Source organism: Anabrus simplex, chromosome 3 (assembly GCF_040414725.1).
Source record: "Anabrus simplex isolate iqAnaSimp1 chromosome 3, ASM4041472v1, whole genome shotgun sequence".
In the NCBI taxonomy this organism is placed as follows: Eukaryota; Metazoa; Arthropoda; class Insecta; order Orthoptera; family Tettigoniidae; genus Anabrus; species Anabrus simplex.
Genome location: NC_090267.1, coordinates 32920195 through 32943293, shown reverse-complemented (window position 1 = coordinate 32943293; position 23099 = coordinate 32920195). Strand labels below are relative to the sequence as shown.

The 23099-nt window shown below is 37.9% G+C and overlaps 1 protein-coding gene across 2 annotated transcripts in view; it reads left to right on the top strand.

Annotated features, from left to right (window-relative positions):
• The window catches only part of LOC136865944 (uncharacterized), a 142013-nt gene that overhangs the window by 8891 nt on the left and 110023 nt on the right, over window positions 1-23099 (top strand). For both annotated transcript variants that reach the window (XM_067142505.2, XM_067142504.2), the window contains exons 2-4: window positions 919-1153; window positions 10066-10215; window positions 21111-21354. In XM_067142505.2, coding sequence (XP_066998606.1) covers window positions 923-1153; window positions 10066-10215; window positions 21111-21354 — 625 coding nt within the window. In that variant the 5' untranslated portion in view covers window positions 919-922. The remainder of the gene's footprint in view (window positions 1-918; window positions 1154-10065; window positions 10216-21110; window positions 21355-23099) is intronic.

Genomic DNA, 23099 nt, shown 5'->3' with positions numbered 1-23099 from the left:
GTGCATTTCAAATGGATCTAAGATGGTCGAGGTACTGATTGCTACAACAAACTCTCGAACAGTGTAATAATGGTCATGTTAGTGCAAATGATTACATCACTATTGATCTAGAAGTTTACGCAGAGGCAGCATTAAAAAACATCAAAGAGTTCATCATCCATCACCTCCAAGAAAAAGAAACAAAAATTGATGGTGACGAAGACAAAATTGAATATGATGAAGATGGCTCATGTAATGTGAATTCCTACCAACATACTGTATCAGCCATAAAGAACATTCAGTCTATTTTGCTAATGAAAAATGACGTGGAATTGGTCAACATTATTTGCCGTACCCGTATTTTAATTTAGAACCGTGTTACCAGGGACAGATTTGTCCAGCGTACAAATCTGGATTACTGGAAGAAGTAAATGACAGTACTGTACAATATTGCTATTGGTGTTATCTCTATAAAACATGCAACGTGTATTAAGTAAGTGTATGTACTGTACTACTGTGCACTGCAAGGTGGTTCTGAACAAGAACAGATTTGTGTTAGTGCCAATGAACTAGTGTATGTAAGCCTGTGATTTAGTGTCTTTACATATCTACTACGGTACAAAATCATATAAATATACTACTGGATTTTCTAACACAGGTGTGCACTTATGATTTCTGTGTTATTTTTTAACCACCTTTATGAACCAGAATCCTGTATACACCATAAAATATTCCAGTCCCTTGGGTTTCCGCTGAGGACAGGTTTTACTGTATATCAGAAGAAATAGCAAGCAGAATAGTGGAATAGATAACGTTTGATGTTCAAAAACATTAGGCACATCTGAATAAAAATGAATAACCATTGCATATTTTATAGAATTTTAATAGTTTTGTTCATAAACTTGTTTGATTCAATGATCTTAATTTTCCAATACTTAGGAAGATGAACTTCTCGTACGCTCTTCAGCTGACCAGTGCAGGGTTGAAGAACTTCTTTCTTCCAAAATTGCGCTATGAGAATATTGTCAGTATTGATCTAAGCAGCTGCTACTGGCTTCCTTCAGCCGACATCTATACCTGTCTTAAGAAGATGAGAAATCTGAAGATTATCAATGTTATTGATACTCGCTTAAGTGACATTCATCTCTGCCATATATTGAAGCATCTACCAAAGGTGTGTATCTTTTGATATTTCTGTCATTTATGACACTTGTGCTATAATTTCAGACATTTAGTGTTTTTGTTTATGTAGTGTTGAGAAGATGCATGTATTTTTCCCACATACGGAACAACCTGCTCATTCTACAGAGAAAATCTTAGTACAGTTAAATTGTTTTATCCAGCAATTGATTATCTGGAAAGTTCTGTTAGGCTAGTTGGAAAAGCAATCAAATGCTTCATTCCTGTTCTCTATTGCATCAACCGACAGCAAGAATTTGAAAATCTTGCTCAAGAAATTGTCACAAGGAAAGTTTTTTGGGCTGAAGTTGCGGACTACCGATGGTAAAGAATACATGCTTTTGCATGATGCTGGGGCTGGCACAAAAAGAATGGTGGTAGTATTTTAAATATCACCGTGCAAGTGGCACAGCATGAAGAAGTAATCTGCGAGGAGTTTAACATGAAGGTTTGAGCGCATGAAGAGCGTGAATGTTTAAAATAACAGAAAAGCCTTATTTTCTGTTTCTTATATGTGTAGCAACAAAATACCTTTGGGGAATAGCTGTGATGCAGCCGAGATAGTACAGGTATGCTTGAAGCCAGTGCCTGAACAGAACACTGTTAGTGGCACGAGCAGAAACACCCTATCGTGTCTCCTGAACTCTGGTTGTTGCGTAAAGAATGGCATTGGCATGAAAACAGAACTGTGCTTGTCTTCCCTGTGCCAGCTTGCCATTGTCATTGTCCAAGGTGTCTCGAGTGAAGCTAGGTATGCCGTGCTGTGCACCTTGTGTTGTCTTCTACAGGTTTACTCCTACTGCGTTTCTTACCTTTAGCTGTAAGTGATAGTGGATAGACTTCATACTAGTCCTTTGTGGGGTTATCTTCTTTATGATGCACATATTTTCTTGTGCATTTTCATGTAATAAATGAGTGATGAAATTATAAAGAAAGTCCATTTGTTGTAGTTCTGAGAAAACTAGTTGAAACTGTGTAGTGACCCACTCATGGCCGTAGACCATTATAACGTAGACTTGCAGCAAGTCTACTGTACTCCCCTACATATGCTAAATTAACTGTGCAGTTCTGAAGTAGGCTACTCCAAAGCATTGGTACTGGTAGTGTCGCAGCCAGTGCCTTTGGTATATTGACTAGAGCTGTGTACACTGGTGCCACAAAGGCACAAGGTTTCTCATCACTACTGTAGACGCATGTTCTCTATTCTTAAATTCCTATTGCTAAAAGTCAGCCATATTGCTACAGTACCACACACAAAGCGACTGACACAGAACAGTTTGGTGTGTACAGGTTGGGAGTGGAGGGAGTTTGGCAAGACTGTAGTGGAGGGCATGAACTAATAAGGAAATCTTAGTCTTTAAACCTGTCCCTTATTACCCTTCACCCAATGACCTCAAGTGTCTTCACTTCCATCCTCTCAGCAGGTTCATATAATCCCTGATTTGAGTACTTGGAAATTTTGGTCTGACAGGTCCTAAGCCTGCTTTAGGCTATCTCCCTGAATTCTGTGAAGTTAAACCACTAAATGCCTAGAAATTTATAAGGTAGAACAGGGCTGGCAATTTTATATCATTTTAATTTTCAGTACCTGTCTGTTGCCAGTCCCCGTAATCGGAATGAGTACACTTTAAATCCTTTAAAACGAGTATCCATTGGAGGGCAAGTCTGGTGCCAGCAGCCGCGGTAATTCTAGCTCCAATAGCGTATATTAAAGTTGTTGCGGTTAAAAAGCTCGTAGTTGGATTTGTGTCCCACGCTGTCAGTTCATCGCTCGTCAGTGTCTAACTGGCATGGTTCGTGGGACGTCCTGCCTGTGGTGGCGAGTCAAAAGCATGCGACCGCCGTGGTTATCAGCGTGCACTTCCTGCGCGCCGTAGGCAGACCCGATGAAATCCTCTTCGAACAGAAAGCCTTAGCTACATCTACCCTGAAACTGAAATGTTTTCTCCGTTTTGTGGACGACACATTCGTAATCTGGCCTCACGGGAGCAATAACCTACAGCTATTTTACAATTTACAAATCTCATTTTTCTTTTCAACCGTATTGGAGTTCAGAGTATTAAATTATTATAATTAAAGAACCACCTTTCCAATACACAAAATCCTTATATTTAGGATGAAACCATTTAATCACAAATTGGACATGTTTCACTCAACTTTGTGAGCATCATCAGCAATAGTTAACATAAATCATTGGTGGGTCAGGGCCCTGATCCTGGTGTATATCACAAAAGAATGTCTAATACACATTGATAAAAATATATAAATTTAACACTTTAAAATAATCAATAAGATTATTTATGTCTATTAACATCAAAGAAAAGTACAATAAGTTCCACCTTTTCAATACATTATATTATGTGACAGTTTTACGTTACAGTTAAACCTTCACATTTTTATACACTCGGGACCGGTTTCGACAGTGTACCTGTCATCATCAGCCAAGAACAATTAATCGAGGACAATAAACCTTACAATACTTCAGGTATGATATAACAGTGAATATAAAATTATACATTATCTATCTACAAAAAGGTGTAAACATGTCCAGATAAAAAATCACGATTTAAGAAAAATCATAGTCCTGTAGGGTGTACACTTATAAAATTTCTAATTAAAATAACGTGTTAAAAATCTGCTGTTATATTATAGCTATAGCAGGGATGTTTATAGGTGTAAATCTATGGAGTTTTGGCACTCAAAACATATAGCTATGTTTGACAAGTTAAATTGTTCAAACATTTAGTTAAATGGTGTTCCACTTAAAATATGTGATGCAGTTCAGCTGAGGTTATAGTAATATGTTTGTAGGCTTAATTTTGGTATTTTTAACACTCGGGACATACAGCCATGTGTGACAAGTTAAAAGTTGATAAAACATTTAGTTAATGGTGTTCCACTTAAAATATATGGTAAAGTTCAGCTGAAGCTACAACTTGGATTTGAGGAGCAGATAATTATGTAAAATATCAATATAAGTAGAAATGTACAATTTGAATGGGTCACTGCTTGTTGATGTAGATGATCAGAGAGTCCCATTAAACAATTATACATGTTGACATGTGGTTGTATATCATCTTGCTGAGAAGTAACAAAGGTCCTGGCTAAAATGGTGCTTGTAAATCTTATGTTGTAGGTTGTGATTACATAAATTGACTAGAAGGGATCCTGATCCAAGTCGGAACCTATAAGAAATAAAACGCGATATAAAGTTACCGTATTTAAGAAACGAAAGGAAGTTAAATTTCGCGAAGTATTGGTGAATGAGAAACTCACCTCAGGTGCCAAGTTGATGGTAGACGGAATGTAGTGGAACTGACAGGCTGAGGAGAGACGAGGCCTAGAAGGGAGCAGGGAGGGGCGGAGTTACTGAGTTAGGGGAAGGAGGCAACGCGGTAGAGGCGGGACTGTGATCAGGTGGGCGCGTGCGATGGTAGGGGAAATATGTAAGCGTGTTGTGTATTGTTTTGAAGATGGATCGATTTTTTGGTATTTTAAGAGTGTTCATTATTTTGATAAAAGTGTCAAAAAGTATTGTAGGTTTTTCGGAGAGATCGTTAAGGTTAAAATTTGGGTTATGGTATTGATCGAGTGAGATGTAGAATTGTTCGGTGAAATCGAGTATGGGGCCTTTGTTTATTATTTCAATAATGTCGATGTCGTTATTCATACCATAAAATTTATGTTTATAATCATGTATATGTTGGCCTATTGCGGAAAATTTTCTGTATTTTATCGCATTTACGTGTTCAGTATATCTAATTTTGAACGATCTACCGGTCTGTCCAAGGTAGGTGCTGAGACAGTCGTTACAGTGAAATCTGTAGACGCCTGATTTGTCAGAAGGGTTAGAGGTATTGATTGAGTTAGAATTGTATAGGATATCTAGATTTCTGTTATTAGTTTTGAAGGAGATGTTAATTTTCTGTTTCTTAAATATATTTGTAATTTTGTAAATATTACGGTTGTAGGTAAAGGTTGAAAAAGATTTCGATTTAGTAGCTTCTTTAATTAGGTTCGATTTTGGGCGATGTCTGAATTTACTGATTATATTTTCTATAAAATTCTTGTTGTATCCATTATGAGCTGCGATATTGCGTATGGTATTTAATTCTTTGTTGAGGTCTGATTTCGACATTGGGACATTAAATGCTCGATGTACTAAGCTATTATAAGTGGCCCGTTTATGGCTTAGGGGGTGAATAGGCCAACATATACATGATTATAAACATAAATTTTATGGTATGAATAACGACATAGACATTATTGAAATAATAAACAAAGGCCCCATACTCGATTTCACCGAACAATTCTACATCTCACTCGATCAATACCATAACCCAAATTTTAACCTTAACGATCTCTCCGAAAAACCTACAATACTTTTTGACACTTTTATCAAAATAATGAACACTCTTAAAATACCAAAAAATCGATCCATCTTCAAAACAATACACAACACGCTTACATATTTCCCCTACCATCGCACGCGCCCACCTGATCACAGTCCCGCCTCTACCGCGTTGCCTCCTTCCCCTAACTCAGTAACTCCGCCCCTCCCTGCTCCCTTCTAGGCCTCGTCTCTCCTCAGCCTGTCAGTTCCACTACATTCCGTCTACCATCAACTTGGCACCTGAGGTGAGTTTCTCATTCACCAATACTTCGCGAAATTTAACTTCCTTTCGTTTCTTAAATACGGTAACTTTATATCGCGTTTTATTTCTTATAGGTTCCGACTTGGATCAGGATCCCTTCTAGTCAATTTATGTAATCACAACCTACAACATAAGATTTACAAGCACCATTTTAGCCAGGACCTTTGTTACTTCTCAGCAAGATGATATACAACCACATGTCAACATGTATAATTGTTTAATGGGACTCTCTGATCATCTACATCAACAAGCAGTGACCCATTCAAATTGTACATTTCTACTTATATTGATATTTTACATAATTATCTGCTCCTCAAATCCAAGTTGTAGCTTCAGCTGAACTTTACCATATATTTTAAGTGGAACACCATTAACTAAATGTTTTATCAACTTTTAACTTGTCACACATGGCTGTATGTCCCGAGTGTTAAAAATACCAAAATTAAGCCTACAAACATATTACTATAACCTCAGCTGAACTGCATCACATATTTTAAGTGGAACACCATTTAACTAAATGTTTGAACAATTTAACTTGTCAAACATAGCTATATGTTTTGAGTGCCAAAACTCCATAGATTTACACCTATAAACATCCCTGCTATAGCTATAATATAACAGCAGATTTTTAACACGTTATTTTAATTAGAAATTTTATAAGTGTACACCCTACAGGACTATGATTTTTCTTAAATCGTGATTTTTTATCTGGACATGTTTACACCTTTTTGTAGATAGATAATGTATAATTTTATATTCACTGTTATATCATACCTGAAGTATTGTAAGGTTTATTGTCCTCGATTAATTGTTCTTGGCTGATGATGACAGGTACACTGTCGAAACCGGTCCCGAGTGTATAAAAATGTGAAGGTTTAACTGTAACGTAAAACTGTCACATAATATAATGTATTGAAAAGGTGGAACTTATTGTACTTTTCTTTGATGTTAATAGACATAAATAATCTTATTGATTATTTTAAAGTGTTAAATTTATATATTTTTATCAATGTGTATTAGACATTCTTTTGTGATATACACCAGGATCAGGGCCCTGACCCACCAATGATTTATGTTAACTATTGCTGATGATGCTCACAAAGTTGAGTGAAACATGTCCAATTTGTGATTAAATGGTTTCATCCTAAATATAAGGATTTTGTGTATTGGAAAGGTGGTTCTTTAATTATAATAATTTGATCAGCTATTTCTTGACCATCTCAACTCTATACACGTAAATATTCAGTTCACCATGGAAATGGAAGTAGACGGAAAACTACCGTTCCTGGATGTCCTAGTAAAACGCAACTCCAATAGGACTCTGAGTCACGCAGTATACAGGAAACCCACTCACACAGACAGGTACCTACACGCCTCGTCTCGTCACCCATCACAAAAGCAGGCTGTCCTAAGATCACTGGTGAACAGGGCCATAGCAATATCTGACGCAGAGCACCTCGAGGAAGAGAAAGAACACCTCACGAGAACCCTCAGGAAAAATGGCTACTCGCTCAATAACATCCGACGAGTCCTTAAAAAATCAGAAGAGAACAAAGAAAGGGCCGCCGTAGGAGAAAACAATGGGAAAGAAGAACTGACCTGCCCGAAAACAGCGATACTGCCATACATAAAAAATACTACAGACAGGATCGACAAGATACTGGACAAATACAACATGAAAGCTATCTATAAACCTCATCGGAAGCTAGCCCGTTATCTACCACCAGGAAAAGACACAATAGAATTACAGGCCCCTGGAGTATATCGCATTGAATGTAGCTGCGGAGCCTGTTATATTGGTGAAACAAAACGTCTGATCTCCACCCGCCTAAAAGAACATATCCGTCACACCAAGAACCAAAACACAGATATTTCAGCGATAGCCAAGCAATCCTATGAAACAAGGCATGGAATATCATTTGACAAGACCAAGATCCTAGCAGCTATCCCTTGGAATCTGGAAAGGAAAATCCGCAAGGCTATCGAAATCAAGAAACATCCGAACAACATAAATTTAGAAGAAGGATATAAAATCAGTAATTCTTGGATGCCTATCATTAATAGTTTAAGACATACAGGCCACAACATAAACACACGGGCCGGAACCTCATTACATAACAGCACGGGCAAGCCCCCACTACCTGACTGTGACACATACCTTCCAGAATACTCACGAGACAGCCAGGGCTTATGTCAGCCAGAAAGGCTAGGATATAAAAGGCCAAGGTCAGGGCCACTCTAGTAGTGTAAATTTCTGCCTGGGAGACTGATTACCTCAGATCGAGTAGGGGTATTTCAGTCGCCTTGATAAAGAATACTGCAATGTATTCGAAACGTCGGCAAACTGTACATGATGTGCAGACAACTACAACACTGTTCAACCCGGAAATTAAATTAAATAATTCTTCTTCTCCTTTTAGTTTTTACCCTCGATATTTATTTGAGAATTGGCGTAATATCTTTATAATATTACTCGTTCTTTCAATTATTCATCAAATCTTCTTTCGTAAAACAGCTTCCTCCTTGAATCTCGCACGAAAACTTCGTTCTGATGCTCAACGTAAAATGTGATTGTTCACTTTTCCATTTTAACAATTTAAAATATTCTGCGTTTTTCTTAATCACGGCCGCGTGGATTCTATAGGTCTGAATGTCTTACTTCCTGACCATGGCTTACTTGATTCGTTAAGTCTGTATTCTTTTCGACACATTCATGGCTTCTTTAATTCTATATGTCTGTACTTTTATTATAACATAATCATGGCCTATTTAATTCTGTATGTCTGTACTTTCTTCTAATGTATTTCTCTACTATATAATCTTTGTCATTTTATTACGATGCATGGCATACATTGGTGTCGTAACATCTCGTTTCAATATAATCAGGGCAATGAAATGGTACACATGTTTCCAGCTAGACTAGAGGTCATCATCAGTTAAGAAAACACAAAGATTAAAGACATATACAAAGACAGTGAGACATAAAAATCTTGAGATAAAATAGTCAACAAATGGAATGAAAATCTATGTTTAAAATGTTCATAGCTTCAATCTTGGGCGAATCTAGTTGTAACTGGTGTGGGTTCAACCATATTTATCACAACAATTGGATGGCTGGAAGAATACTTCAAAATTGTGAAGACCGTCAAATGTTGCTTGATTTGTCATGCTTCTGGAAACAGAGTGTAATTGTAAAATCCATAAAATTTCTTCATGGAGAATACAAGTATAGTTAGGATTTCCTCTTTTCTCCAGCCCTGTGCTTGTATAGATCAGGTTGGTTCAGTGTTGATCTTCACATTCACACTCCACAATTTGTCAATATGGATCATGATGAAGTTTAGATGCTCATACCAGCTGAGTTGTGTCTCCGTCAGTTTCTCATTGATAGCTGTGATACTGGAAAATCCTCACATAAGCTCATCGCCTACTCTCTCGGTCGGAGTAACACCCACAGACCACTACTGCAGGATTTGTATCTCTGTGGAATGCATTTGCTGATTGTGCTTTTTCTTCCTTGCCTAGCATTTGGAGCCTTAAATGTGAGCTGGTCCAATGACCTGAATGTAGACTTTCCCTTTAAACTTCATGAGCATCCCTCTGTCACACAAGACACCTGTCAGTGATCGCCATTTCATTCAGCCAACATAGATTTATCTTTATTTAATGACTCAAAATAATGTATGAAGCAGTATAACCAAATACGCATGGAGTCACCTGAAGGGGTTGGATATTCATTACCCTATCTTAGAGAACATCATAGTGAATATCATAAAAGTCTCTGTCAGGATCCTAAATCACCATCCCTATTATTCAGAGGTCATGACATTTTACAGATTCTGATGTGAGCTATTTGCAATATTCCTGTGAATTCAGGATCTGGAAAGTCACTAAAAATTTGTGAACTGATGTAATCTTGGAAAATATATATAAAAACATCTGGATGTATCATTGTTGTCATATGTTCTTGACTAAACATCAACAGATTAGTCCTTTTGTTGTATTGTTTCTTAAAAAAATAAATTATTTCATTAGACTGCATTCTGTCAGAAGTGGTTTGCATGTACTGTTTTCTTTCTTTCTTTCTTTTTGTTTTTCTTTCTGTAGGAGTGAAGTGTTATAATGCAAATTGGCTTTTGCTTGTGCTGTTGTATTGAATGAAATTTACTGTTAATGCAAAAGAGTTTAGATTTGAAATAGCCTTGCAAAAATTGCCTGTGTATTCAATAACTACGTGATATTTTCTGTGCAGCTAACCCACCTATCGTGTTCCAAGTTGCTTACGGAAGGTAACCCAGTTGACTACCCTCACATCGAATATCTGCGCATAGAAAGTGCAGGTTGGATGTTCTTTAGTCTGTGGCGGATGATCAAACGTTTTCCTAATCTGCGTGAACTTTGGGTAAGTATACATGTGAGTTAATATTTTTTCACTGAAATTAAGGGTGTGTCTTATATATAATCTTTGTAGTTCACATAATTTACTTATGTGAAATCTATTTTTGAACATCCACTGGGAGGGAGAGAGAGAGAGATATAGATAGATAGAGAGACTCTGATGTATGTACATGAATTTCAAAAACATCGATCTGTGCCTGGTTATTTGTCGCAGTGTACTCGCACACGCCCAGACTCACAACTGTGGGGATATCAAATACCGGACTGCCATTAAAATGATTCCTGTATGCCGTAGAAGTCCGCCATAACAAGTACCCGGTTATAATGACAGCTTTTGGCTGTCCCTTCAAAACTCTTATATTAAACTGTGCATTATCCTTCAGTTACAGCGATAGCCCTATCACTGACGCATCCGTTATTACGAGCGATTAGCGTGCATGTTTTTTTTCGTTACAGACATTAATGCACCCAAGGCTTATATTGCATGTGATCGATCATCTTTGGTTTTGTTTCCTCTCTCTGTCCACGAGCTCTCTCATTGACATTCGAAGGCAATGTCGGAGTCGATTAATAACACCCGTTAACTGCTGTTCCATAAAGAAAAATGGAAATGAAAGAGAACATGTTTCAATACATGCGTAAATAACTTGTCCAATACCAGTTGTTAACACTTAAAAATAAAAGCTGAAGTAAACGATCACTTAATATTAATGGTATTGAGCTTGATAGCTGCACCCGCTTAATTGCGGCCGGTATCCAGCAATCGGGAGATAGTGGGTTCGAATCCCACTTTTGGCAGCCCTGAAGATGGTTTTCCATGGCTTCCCATTTTCACGCCAGGCAAATGCTGTGGCTGTACATTAATTAAGGCCATGGCCGCTTCCTTCCCATTCCTAGGCCTTTCCTATCCCATCGTCACCGTAAGACCTATCTGTGTCGGTGCGATGTAAAGTAAATAGCAACAACAACAAAAAAACAACAAAAAAAAAAAAACAAACTTAATGCTAAATACTGCAATTAAGTAAGAATGGGATACACTTCAAGATATGGCAGATGCATAATTGATTTAGAGGTTAGTTTTATATTTTCTCGCGTGGTTAAATTTCGGAAAGGCTATTGTCATGTAAATTTATAGCAAGAAGGTTATCATTTCTCTACTGGCACTTGAAATATGTTTTCATGATACATTTACAATTAGGTTACTGTCAATGTTTGAAGAAGAAAACTGGAATGTTTGCCACAGAGACCTTTGGAGTGATACTATAATTTTTTCAGATGAAATTAAACATACACTTTCACGTAGTAACGGATTTCGAAAAATAACAAACAAACAAGCAAGCTGTGGTGTGGATATTATCCGTGAAAACACAAATTTTGAACAAACCAATTGCTGTTTCATATCGATTTTGATCTGTGTGGGCTTTTTGCCGACTTTTACAAAAAATCTGATATAACGGCAATCTGTTATAGTGAGTACATTTTTTTCTGTTATGGATTCTCACTATAACGGACCTCTCAAATCAAATCAAAATCTCTCTATATGCAAATGAGGTGTCTACCTCGGTGGCAAATGGTATATTAAAATACATTATTGTCAAGCACTAAATATTAAATTAACAAGAGAAGAAAATTTTCCTATAATACAATATTTTACAATTTACGCTAACACTGTTTTCTATTAAACACACAGCTCATCCTTAATAAATTTATATTGTTTACAAAATTCTACTTATAATATCTCCTGTACTACTTACAAATATAGTCAACTGATATACAGTATGTGGAATTACTTCAAATGATACTGTACAACTGGTATAAGATTAAAATTTACATTGCATTTATTTACTTTTTCTTTTCTTTACCCATTCTGGAACCTAAGTAGCATGACGACCTGCTGCGTCTTAACCAGAGCCCCTTTTACCACCACTTTTCAGAGTTCCTGAAGGGCCTTCACAGCTACGGTAGCAGTCCCAGGGCCTTTGAAGTCCCCACTGTTCTTCACCCCTACAGGCAGTCCCCTACTTTGGCTGTCCAAACTCCTTGGACCAGGGGATGGAATTAATTTATTCACACACATTCTTTATTTACATTAACCTGCACTGGTCGAATGCCCTCTAACATTTCATTTATTTTCTCTGTTGCTGTTTATTCTCTTTTTGAATATCTGTACAGATTTTGGAAAAGGATCAAACACTACCCCTGGTAAACTGTTCCACTCCTTCACACCCTTCCCAATGAATGAAAATTTACCCCAATCGCTTCTACTAAAATTCCTTCTAATTTTATATTTGTGGTCAGTCCTGCCGATATAATTATTTTCCAACTGAAGCCTCTCACGGATATCTCCCCATGCTTCTTCTCTTGTATAGGCTCTATATAATCCTATAAGTCTAGTTTTCTCCCTTCTCTTACTTAAAGTTTCCCACCCAAGTTCCTTTAACATTTCTGATACACTACTCTTTCTCCTGAAATCCCCTGTTACAAATCTTGCTGCTTTCCTCTGCACACTATCTATTTCTTTTATTAGGTATTCTTGGTGAGGATCCCAAACACTGTTTGCATATTCCAATAATGGACGAACCATACTCAAGTCATCATCATCATCATCATCATCCTAAACCATCTCCAGTTTCCCGGGTGTGGTATATGAGCCTCCTCCATCTCATCCTGTCCTTGTACCATTCTTCCTCCACCAACTTGTCCCAATCATGACCTCTCAGCAGTACATCGCTCTTAACTAAATCTATCCATTTCCTTCGTGGCCTTCCCACGGGTCGTCTTCCTTCTACCTTTCTGTCAAATTCCTTCCTTGCAGTTCTGTTTACTGGCATCCTCTTCATGTGGCCAAACCACTTCAGTCTTGATATCTGAATCTTATTGAGGAGAGAATCATCTATTCCTACTTCTTCTCTAATTTTCTCATTCCTAATCTTGTCTTTCCTGGTTTTCTGGATCATAGTGCGTAGGAATTTCATTTCAGCTGCCTGAAGTTTGGAATTATCTCTATTGGTCAGTGTTGTGGTTTCGAGACTGTATGTAAGAATTGGTGTATAATAGGACTTGTACAATGTCATTTTTGTTTTCATGGGTATTTGCTCATCCCACAGCAGGTGTCTTACCTGGTGGTAAAATTGTGCTGCCTTATTGATTCGATTGTTCACCTCATGTTTTGCTAGGTTGTCATTTGATATAATGCTACCCAAGTATTTGAAAACTGGAACGCTGTCCAGTTGAGCTTCATTTAACATGACTGTTGGTTCTGCTCCTTCCCCATACACTTTCATCACCACCGTCTTGGTCTTGGTGATGTTTAAACCATATTTCTTAAACTCCTCATTCCAGCTTTGTATTCTCTCTCCCAATTCCTCTTCTGAGTCACTCCAGATTGCAACATCATCTGCAAATGTGAAGGCTTTGATATCTCCATGTTCTTTCCTTTTAATAGATTTCATTACTACATCCATTACAATAATAAATAGAAGTGGTGACAATGAGCTGCCTTGCTGCACTCCTCTCTTTGTTTCAAACCAGTCCGACAAACCACATCCTACTTCAATACAGCTTCTGTTCCCACTATACAACATTTTCACTTTGTCTATGAGGCTGCCTCGCACTTGAAGTTCTTTCATGCATTGCCAAATTCTTTCCCTTGGTACACTGTCGTATGCTTTCTCAATGTCCAAAAATATTAGAAATAAAGGCTTGTTCTTCTCCCAGTATTTCTCCATTAGCATCCTAATTGCAAATATAAGGTCTGTAGTTGACCTTCCTGGTCTGAAACCATACTGCTCTTCTTCCAAAATTGGTTCAACAATATCTCTGATTCTGGTCTCTATTATTTTTTCCAATATTTTCATGACATGAGACAGTAGTGTGATACCACGGTAATTAGTACATTTTCGTCGGTATCCTTTCTTGAACAGAGGTACAATGATGCCCATCTTCCAGTCCTCAGGAATAGTATTTTCCTCCCATATCTTGTTGAGCAGTCTATAGAGCCACTGGATTCCTGGAACTCCCGCTGCTTTCAGCATATCTGCACTTAGTTCATCTATGCCCACTGCCTTTCCTTTCTTCATGCTGTTGAGCGCATTTTCAACCTCAAGCCATGTAATTGGTGGTTCAGTTGTGGTTCCTCGACTTGGCTCTCCTCTATCCGTTGTCATGTTTTCTGTATCTCCATTCAGCAGTTTTTCGAAATAGATCTTGAGTTCTTGTTTAATTTCTCCCTCTTCTTGTGCCAGAGTTCCATCATCACGTTCTATTGCTTTTATGGTCTCTTGATCCCTTCGCTTGTTTTTCACTACTCTGTATAGCAATTTCATGTTTCCTCTACTGTCGTCTTCCAGTTTGTCTGCTAACTCATTCCATTTCTTCTCTTTTTCTTCCCTTACAATGTTCTTTACAGCAAGTTTCTTGTTCCTGTATACTCCTTGAAGTCTTTGTATTTCTTGTTCATTTCGTTCTTGTCCCTGTTTTTGTTTTTCCTTGTCCAGTGCCTTCTTTATTTGGTTTCTTTCTTTCACCGCTGTTTTCACTCTATCATTCCACCATGGTGTCTCCTTTTTTCATTTGATAGAACTTGTAACTCCACATAGGTTTTTGGCTTCTCCCACAAAGGTGTCTTTGAAGACCTTCCATTCTTCATTAACGCTGGTTACTTCACACTTCGGCAAACTCTGTTGAATCCTTAGTTTGTATTCTTCCTTTATTTGGACTTCTTGCAACTTCCAAGTTTTAACCCTTGGCTTTTTTGTAATAAGTTTCTGCGTTTCATTTGCCTTATGTTTGAAGTCTACTACTAACAATCTGTGGTCACTATCCATGCTTTCACTAGGGATGACCTTTACATCTGTGATGTATCTGCCACCATCTTTATTTGTGATTACGTAGTCAATCAATGTTCTATACTGGCCATCCCAACTGTACCTTGTTATTCTGTGACTGTCTCTTTTTTTGAAGAATGTATTTTTGATTATAAGATCATTTCTTCTGCACAGATCTAATAGTTGTTCTCCTTCTGGGTTCCTTTGTCCAAATTCATGTGGACCAATGATGTTCTCGTACCCAAGTCTGTCTACCCCAACTTGCGCATTTAGATCTCCAATAATAATAATAACATTTTCCTCATTAACTGCATCTTCCAGGTCTTGCCGAAATTTCTCTTTGTCTTCCTCACTGCAGCCTGTCTGTGGGGCATACACTTGTATGATGGTGTACTTAGTGTTCTCCAGTTTCATGAACATTTTAATGATTCTATCACTTTTGCAGATAACTTCAGCTGTAGCATCAGTCCTTTCGTTAATTAAGAATCCAACACCATTTTTCGCTACCTTCTCCTGTCCACTCCAGTATAATTTATAACCGCCACGAAGTGTCTTACTTCCAATCCCTTTCCATTTGGTCTCATTTAATCCCAATATTGCTATTTTTCTTCTATCCATCATGTCTAGGAGTTCTTCTAACTTTCCAGTTAATGATAGAATGTTCATAGTTCCAGTTCGATATTTCGGTCTTTTTTTTTATTTGGGGTTTCCTTTCAGAACATTGTATATCATCAGCCTTACGGTCATCATACTTTACAATTGTCTGAGAGGACGTGTCAGTCCGGTCTATAATATTCTTTCCGAGGCTCTTTTTCTTATTGAAAGCAACTGTACTCAGTACTCTCCTGCTGACTTGCTAGGCCTAACGCATAAGAGGATTTTCTTTCAGGGTTTACTCCCTTAGCCTTTGAGGATGCCTTCCTCGTCCTACAAGGCAGAAGGTTCCAACTGTACACCCCAGAAGGATGGGTTGCCTCTTCCGCCATCTCCGCCGTACCGAAGTCCATCTTCTCCGCCGTATATGCCGTTGAGGTCTTCACCCTTAACCCAGGGCAAGGGCCCTCCATATTTATGACCCCTGGAGAGAGGGTGTCCCAGTATTTTAAAACCCCCAGGAATTGGGCTACCTGTTGGTCCGCGGGTTGTATTGGTTATTTCAACTAGCCCTACATACTGTAGGGGCCCCCTACCCGCCACCTCAAGTAACTTTTTCTTTTAATTCTTTAACTGGCCTCATTATGACATGTAACGATCTGTATGCTTTCCCAACAATGTCATCAACATGACCCTTCCAGTGCAAATTACTTTCAAATCTCACACCTAAGTATTTGCACTTGCCATCTTTTGGGATAACTACCTCATCCAAAGAATAATCAAATTCAATTTTAAAACTCGTGTTTGTAAAAGTTGTAACAGTTGATTTGCCTCCATTAACCTTCATATTATTTTCTTCAACCCATTGTTGGATACTTTCAAGGTCCCTTTGTAATTCTGAACAATCCTCAATGTTGTTTATTTCCCTATAAACAATTATGTCATCTGCATACAATCTTATTTTTGATGTTATATTGTTCCCTAAATCATTTGCGTATATTAAGAAAAGTAACGGACTGATTATACTACCCTGTGCAATTCCCTTCCGAACTTTCTCTTCCTGAGATACATTATTTCCTGCTTTGACTTTCTGAACCCTTGAATTTAGAAATGTTTTTATCCAACGTGTAACCCTTACGTCCAATCCTATTCCCTCCAATTTCTTTAATAATATTCCATGTTCCACTCTATCAAAGGCTTTGGAAAGATCTATGGCTATGCAATCTAACTGGCCTCCTGAATCCAATTGATCTGATATGTCCTGCTGAAATCCCACCAGTTGTGCCTCACAAGAAAATTTCTTTCTAAATCCATACTGGCTCCTCATGAACCAATTTTTATCATCACATATCCCTCTGATGTACTTTGATATTAAACTCTCCAGTATTTTACAAACTATACTGGTCAGGCTGATTGGTCTGTAGTTCTCTGGTTTCCTTTTATCACCCTTTCCTTTGTAAATTGGTATTATTATTGATTCCTTCCATTCCTTTGGTATTACACTATTATTTATGACATAGTCAAAGAGAAATTTTAAATAAGGCACTATGTACCACCCCATTGTCTTTAATATCTCCCCAGTAATTTGATCACTTCCTGCTGCTTTTCCTTGCTGAAGCAGTTGGATTTCTCTGAAAATATCTTTGTTTGTGAATGAGAAGCTTCTTGTTTCCCCTCTGTCTCTCTCCCTCTCTATCTTCTGTTTTGGTTTCCAACTCTTGACAATCATGTACTGAATCTCTAAATTCCTCACTAAATAGGTTTGCTTTCTCAGTATCTGTTAAATAGTGTTCACCCCCTTCTCCCACCATTGTAGGAATTTGGATTCCTTTTCCTTTTTGATTCCTGATATATGAATACAGCTTTTTCCATTTCCCGTTGTGGTCATTACCCTCTTGAAGTATGCCATTCATATAATTCTCTTTTGCTTCCTTTTTCACTCTATTCAGTTCCCTCATTAGCTGTTTTCTAGTTTCTCTACTCTCCCTACCCTCTTTGATTTTCCTGTTTACTATTGTACATTTTGTTTTTAATTTTCTTATTTCCCTTGTATAATAAACAGGGTCTGAGGTCATTTTACCCTTCTTAACAGGTACAAATCTCTTCTCTCCTTCCCAAATGATTCCTTTAAATTTAGCCCAAAGTGTATCCATGTTACTCCCTTCACTTATCCAACAACTCAATTGTGATTTAAGGTAAGTCCCAAATTCATCAACTTTAGTTTTTCTGTACAATTTCTTGTCTTGTGTAACCCTCTTATTAAGCCTTTTTGGTACGAGTCCTACATCCATTATTACAGCCTTATGGTCTCCTATTCCTTCAATTACCTCAGTTTTATCAACAATTTCCCATGGTTTAACCAAGAATACATCTAGTAAGTTATTGAGACGAGTCGGTTCTTGTACTACTCGTGTAAATCCTCCCTCCCAAATTAACTTATTTGCCAGTTTCTGTTCATGGGCTTCACTTGCAGCTCCATTCCATTCAACTTCAGGCAAATTTAGATCTCCCCCAATTATTACCATATCATTATTATTGTTTTTATGAGTATAATCTATTATTTTCTGAAATATTTCCATGTCTCTTTCCTCTCTTCCAGGCCTGTATGTTCCTATAATTCCCACCTCCTTCATATTATCCCAAACTAATTTTATCCCTAATATTTCATCCCTTTCATCGGTAAACCATTCATGTGAACAGTAAGTTTCCTTCACCAGAATAAACAACCCCCCTCCCTTTTTATCTCCTCGGTCTCTATGATAGACTGTGTACCCTTCAGGAAATACTTCTCTATTACCTACCCCTTCTTTCAACCACGATTCCACTCCTATCACCACATCAGTCTCATTAAATTCCATCAAGGTACTGAATTTTAATTGTTTATTTACTACACTTTGACAGTTTACCAAGAGCAATCTCAGACCCCCTTCCTCCCTAAAACTTGACTGTTGCAATTGGGTAACTTGAAATTCCTACTATCCTGAGTTTCTTTTTCTAGTTGACTGAGCCAGCTTGAAGTACAGCTGGCTCTTTCTACTAGTTTTCTTGGTCAGTATTATAACTCAAGGGTGTTGCCTGTTTTACAGTACATATCTTAAGATTAATAAAATCTAGAACAATATTTGCTATCTTTCGTTTACCTGAATTGTTTAGATGGAGGCCATGTTTTTTATAACAGTATCTCTCAAAACTGCTGCATTCAATAACCTGAGTATTCTGAAAATGTTTACAAATTTTAACAATATCTGTATTGACCTTGTCCACTTCAATGTTCACACACGAGTCTCTACTCAAATCATGCCTGTGGGGCACGTTCACTACAAAGACGTTTGGGTCAGCTTCCCTAGTGTATGTTTAAGTTGTGATCTTACATTCTTGGCGTCGTCATGAGCTACGTCGTTCGTCCCACCGATGATAAGCACTGCATCGCCGCTCCCGAAGTTCCTAGTTGCTGCTTCTACGTTTTCCAGAACACAGCTGATAGAAGCTCCTGGATATATTTCTCCGGTTGCTGCTATATTCTCGTCGTTAATCACTCCCGCAATTCCCCTTCCTTGGCTATCACCAAACACAGCTACCTTCGCTGATTTAGGCCTAACTGGGTCTTGAATCTGAATTCTAGGCCTAAATTTTAAACTCGGCACGGCAACGGCAGCGGATCGCGATGATTCGGTTTCATGCGCGCGATCACTTTCTTCCAGAATTAAATTATTTAGGGCAGGAAACCTATTCCTGATGTTCATTTCCGGAAATTGAGTTGTAGATTTCTTCTTAGCCGGCCATCCACGAACTACATGACACCGTGTGCTCGAGTTTGTTACTGGTACCGGTATATCACTCGAAGAATGGTCAGTCCCAAATTCTAGCGATCGCAGTGTTTCTTTTAATTCTTGATTTTCAACTTTAAGAATCTCATTGCCCATTTTTAGAGTGTTTATAATTTCTAATGCACTTTTATATTCCTCGTCGACTGTTTTCGGTGCTTCGTCAACGCCATCGCCAACAACAACATTCCGAACACACTGCTCACAAATCCAGTCAACATTTTCATTAGTTTTTACATCTCGAGGGCAATTTCTGCACTTATAATGCCACCATCGATCACATGAATCACACAACACTCAATTTTTCACTAATCTTCGACATTTTCCGCACTTTTCGTCACATTTTACGGATAAATTACTCGGAGGATAAAACACTACGTCGTCATTACCGGCCGCCATTCTACTGTATTTCAGTAGTATAACACTCCATAGAGATGTATATGCAGGGGGCTTATATATGGTTTATTAGTAACAAATTGCATATAACTGGTGTATAAACCTGGTACAGAAGTTGTACTTTGTTTATTAGTAAGATATCTTCTTTTTATTGGGGAATGGCTATATACTGAGTAGATCTTGGTTGTCCTCCATAGTTGAATCTTCAACATCTTTCTCCTCGACTCTGGAGGCCCTGGAATGAAGTACACTTCTGACAGGGTCTTTCTGTCTTGGGTCTGTTTACCATGAAGTGAAAATTGCCAATGATAGGTTTCATTGTTGTTGCCCTAAAGATGATCTTGGCTGCAAGATTTTAACATGTCCATTTATAATCATTATAACTTGTCCCCAGCTTACCGTTATGTTATTAATTGTATCTTTTCTTATTTTTTTTTTCTTGTGGTTCATGGTGTGGGTTACTGTAATCACATCCTAATTTGTGAACTATGGACTACTGCTGAGTGGCTTAGTAAGTGGTCCTGAGAATTGGAATGCCAGTTGCTATGGAATGGGAGTGGGCATGTTGGACATATTCTGAATCATGGCCTTCCTTGTACTCAGGCGACTAGGACTATACAATCCAGTGGTGATCCCTAACGTCGTTAGAGGAGAGATCCTCACTGGAACAATATGTAAGTAAGGGTAGTATCCTGCTTCACAGAATTTTCACCGAACACGCTCAGAATGTTTTAAGCAAGCCTCAGACCTATGGGAGTAATGGAGTAACACAGAGGCTTGCAGACAGAATGCTGAAAGTCATAACAGTCTATAATGAAGATGTATACAGTATATGCAATAGTATGTATGTAAGTTTTTAAAAATTATATTTTATTAATTCAAACTGTTCTTCCTGATGAGATTCTGTTTCTTATTCTCAGACACTTTCTCAAATATTTTCAAACCTTGAGAGAGTAAGGAGAGTAAGTTACTACTTTTTTTAAATGGACATATTACAGTATTCCACAGAAAAAATAATTTGGACAGATATGGGTTTATTTACCATAATATTCCGTAATATTACTCTTCATATACCTCTTTCTACTCCGCAATAACCTTACCCTACTGTTTAAAACTGGGAAATGTTGTGAATAATATTTATGTGACCACTGCAGATTGTGAGAGAGTATACTGTAGTTGAATATTCAGTGTGAATCTTATTTGTTCCCTAAGTTATTTATTTCACCTAAGATGTTTATGACCTTATTTTATGCTTCTAGGTTAAATGTTCAAGAGTTGCGTCCTTTCCAACGGGTAGTTACGTGGATCTCGACAGCTTCAAATTGCCTTACTTGCATACATTGGCTCTACAACTGAATGATTTTGTCATTCCTCCGTGGAATCCTGCCTTGCATGATGCACCATTAGGAATGACTCGCTTCCTTGAAATAATACTGGCAGCCTGTGCTGAAAACTCGGGGTGGAAAGTCTATTGGATAGATACCAAATGTATCTTAAATGAAGGTATGTTACAATGAAGGTTATAGCCTGAATATATGTTGTATATTTTGTTAGATTTTGGCCTAATTTATTTATTTATCCTTTATGTATTTATTTACTAGAATGTGACCATTGTTGAGTTGCCAAGCTTCTTCATACTATAAAAAAGCATAACGCACAAGAGCTACAAAAAGCATCTTTTAAAGAAAAATGTTGAAAATAAGTTTTCTTTTAAATGCTTCATGAACGGTGGGGTTAATGACCATGTGATCTGCGGGTAAAACTGCGCCAGCTTATGAGATTATTGATAAGTCTCTCCCAGTTCTTTTGCTCTTTTGCCTTTTTTGACCAATGATTTCTGAAAAAAAATGTTCTTCAGATCATCTGGCCAACTCGTTATCTAACTTCCTGTTTTCCTTCGCCTGATCCGCTGGTCTCAGGTGGAAGTATGTGTGCCATCTGTTGGAGTCCCTATTTACCATAATGTCTGACCACCTCGATTTAAGACAACTTGCTGCAGTCACCACGTCCTAAATTCCTGTCCTTTTCCTCACTTCCGTGTTTCTTATTCTGTCCTTCAAGTTGATGCCTAAGATTTTCCCCTCTAGTATTCTTTAGCGGGTCTCCTTCTCTTTGTGTTAAGGACAATGTCTGTAAGCCATGCAGACTTAGACCACTTTGCTCTTACACGCTGTTTTACTACCTTCTTTTGGTTGTGTTACTGAATGAGACAATCTGACTAAGGCATTCCAGGCCATCACAGTTGACTGACGCTTTCTTCTTAGTTGTTTTTCATGAATTTCATCACCGTGGGGTTCATTTCAAGACACCTTTTGGCGAAGGAAATTAGGAAGATAAATTACGGGGTAGCCAGACGAGTTAAAGAAGATTTTTGCAAAACAGTCAAACTTGTAAGACCGGGCGAGTTGGCCATGCGGTTCGGGGCGCACAGCTGTGAGCTTGCATCCAGGAGATAGTATGTTCGAACCGCACTGTCGGCAGCCCTGAAGGTGGTTTTCTGTGGTTTCCCCATTTACACACCAGGCAAATGCTTGGGCTGTACCTTAATTAAGGCCACGGCCGCTTCCTTCCCACTCCTAGCCCTTTCCTATCCTGTGGTCGCCATAAGACCTATCTGTGTCAGTGCGATGCAAATACAATTATTGTTGTTATTAGAGTAAAGCTTGGGATGTAATCGTATTCTCTCATGTTCGGCTCCTTGTTATTTCAGCGCTCTTAGTAGTGGCATGTGTTCTAGCCAAATCAAATGGTTTTGTATAGATGATGAAGACTATGTAGATTTCCTAATAGTGTTCATCAAGGTGACTATGAAATTTAAACATCTCAGTGCGTACATAGGTTGTCTTGATGCCACCATTTGTGTAGATTCTATATACACATATATTAGTCCTTGAGAATCAGACTGGCCTATTCCGCATAAGAAAATTTAAAAAAAAAAAAGTTTCAGATGCATTTAACACTATTTTGAAAAAAATGTGGGATCGGCCATTCTGGTTCTCAAAGACTCATGCATCTATTATAACGAGCTAGAATAACCTTGCTAAAATGTAAATGTGGTACTGCTAGTGCCATCTGTTGACAGTTACAGAATGAACTACATTATTGCCATTTCTTGTCAGTTACTGGAACGGATTGACACTGATTTCTGAAGCCGAGAGGAAGCTTCATCCGAATAATGAAAATTTTATGTTAAGTGATAAATATGAAGGGAAAAAAAAAGCAGTGCATAATGTAGAGATATGTATTTT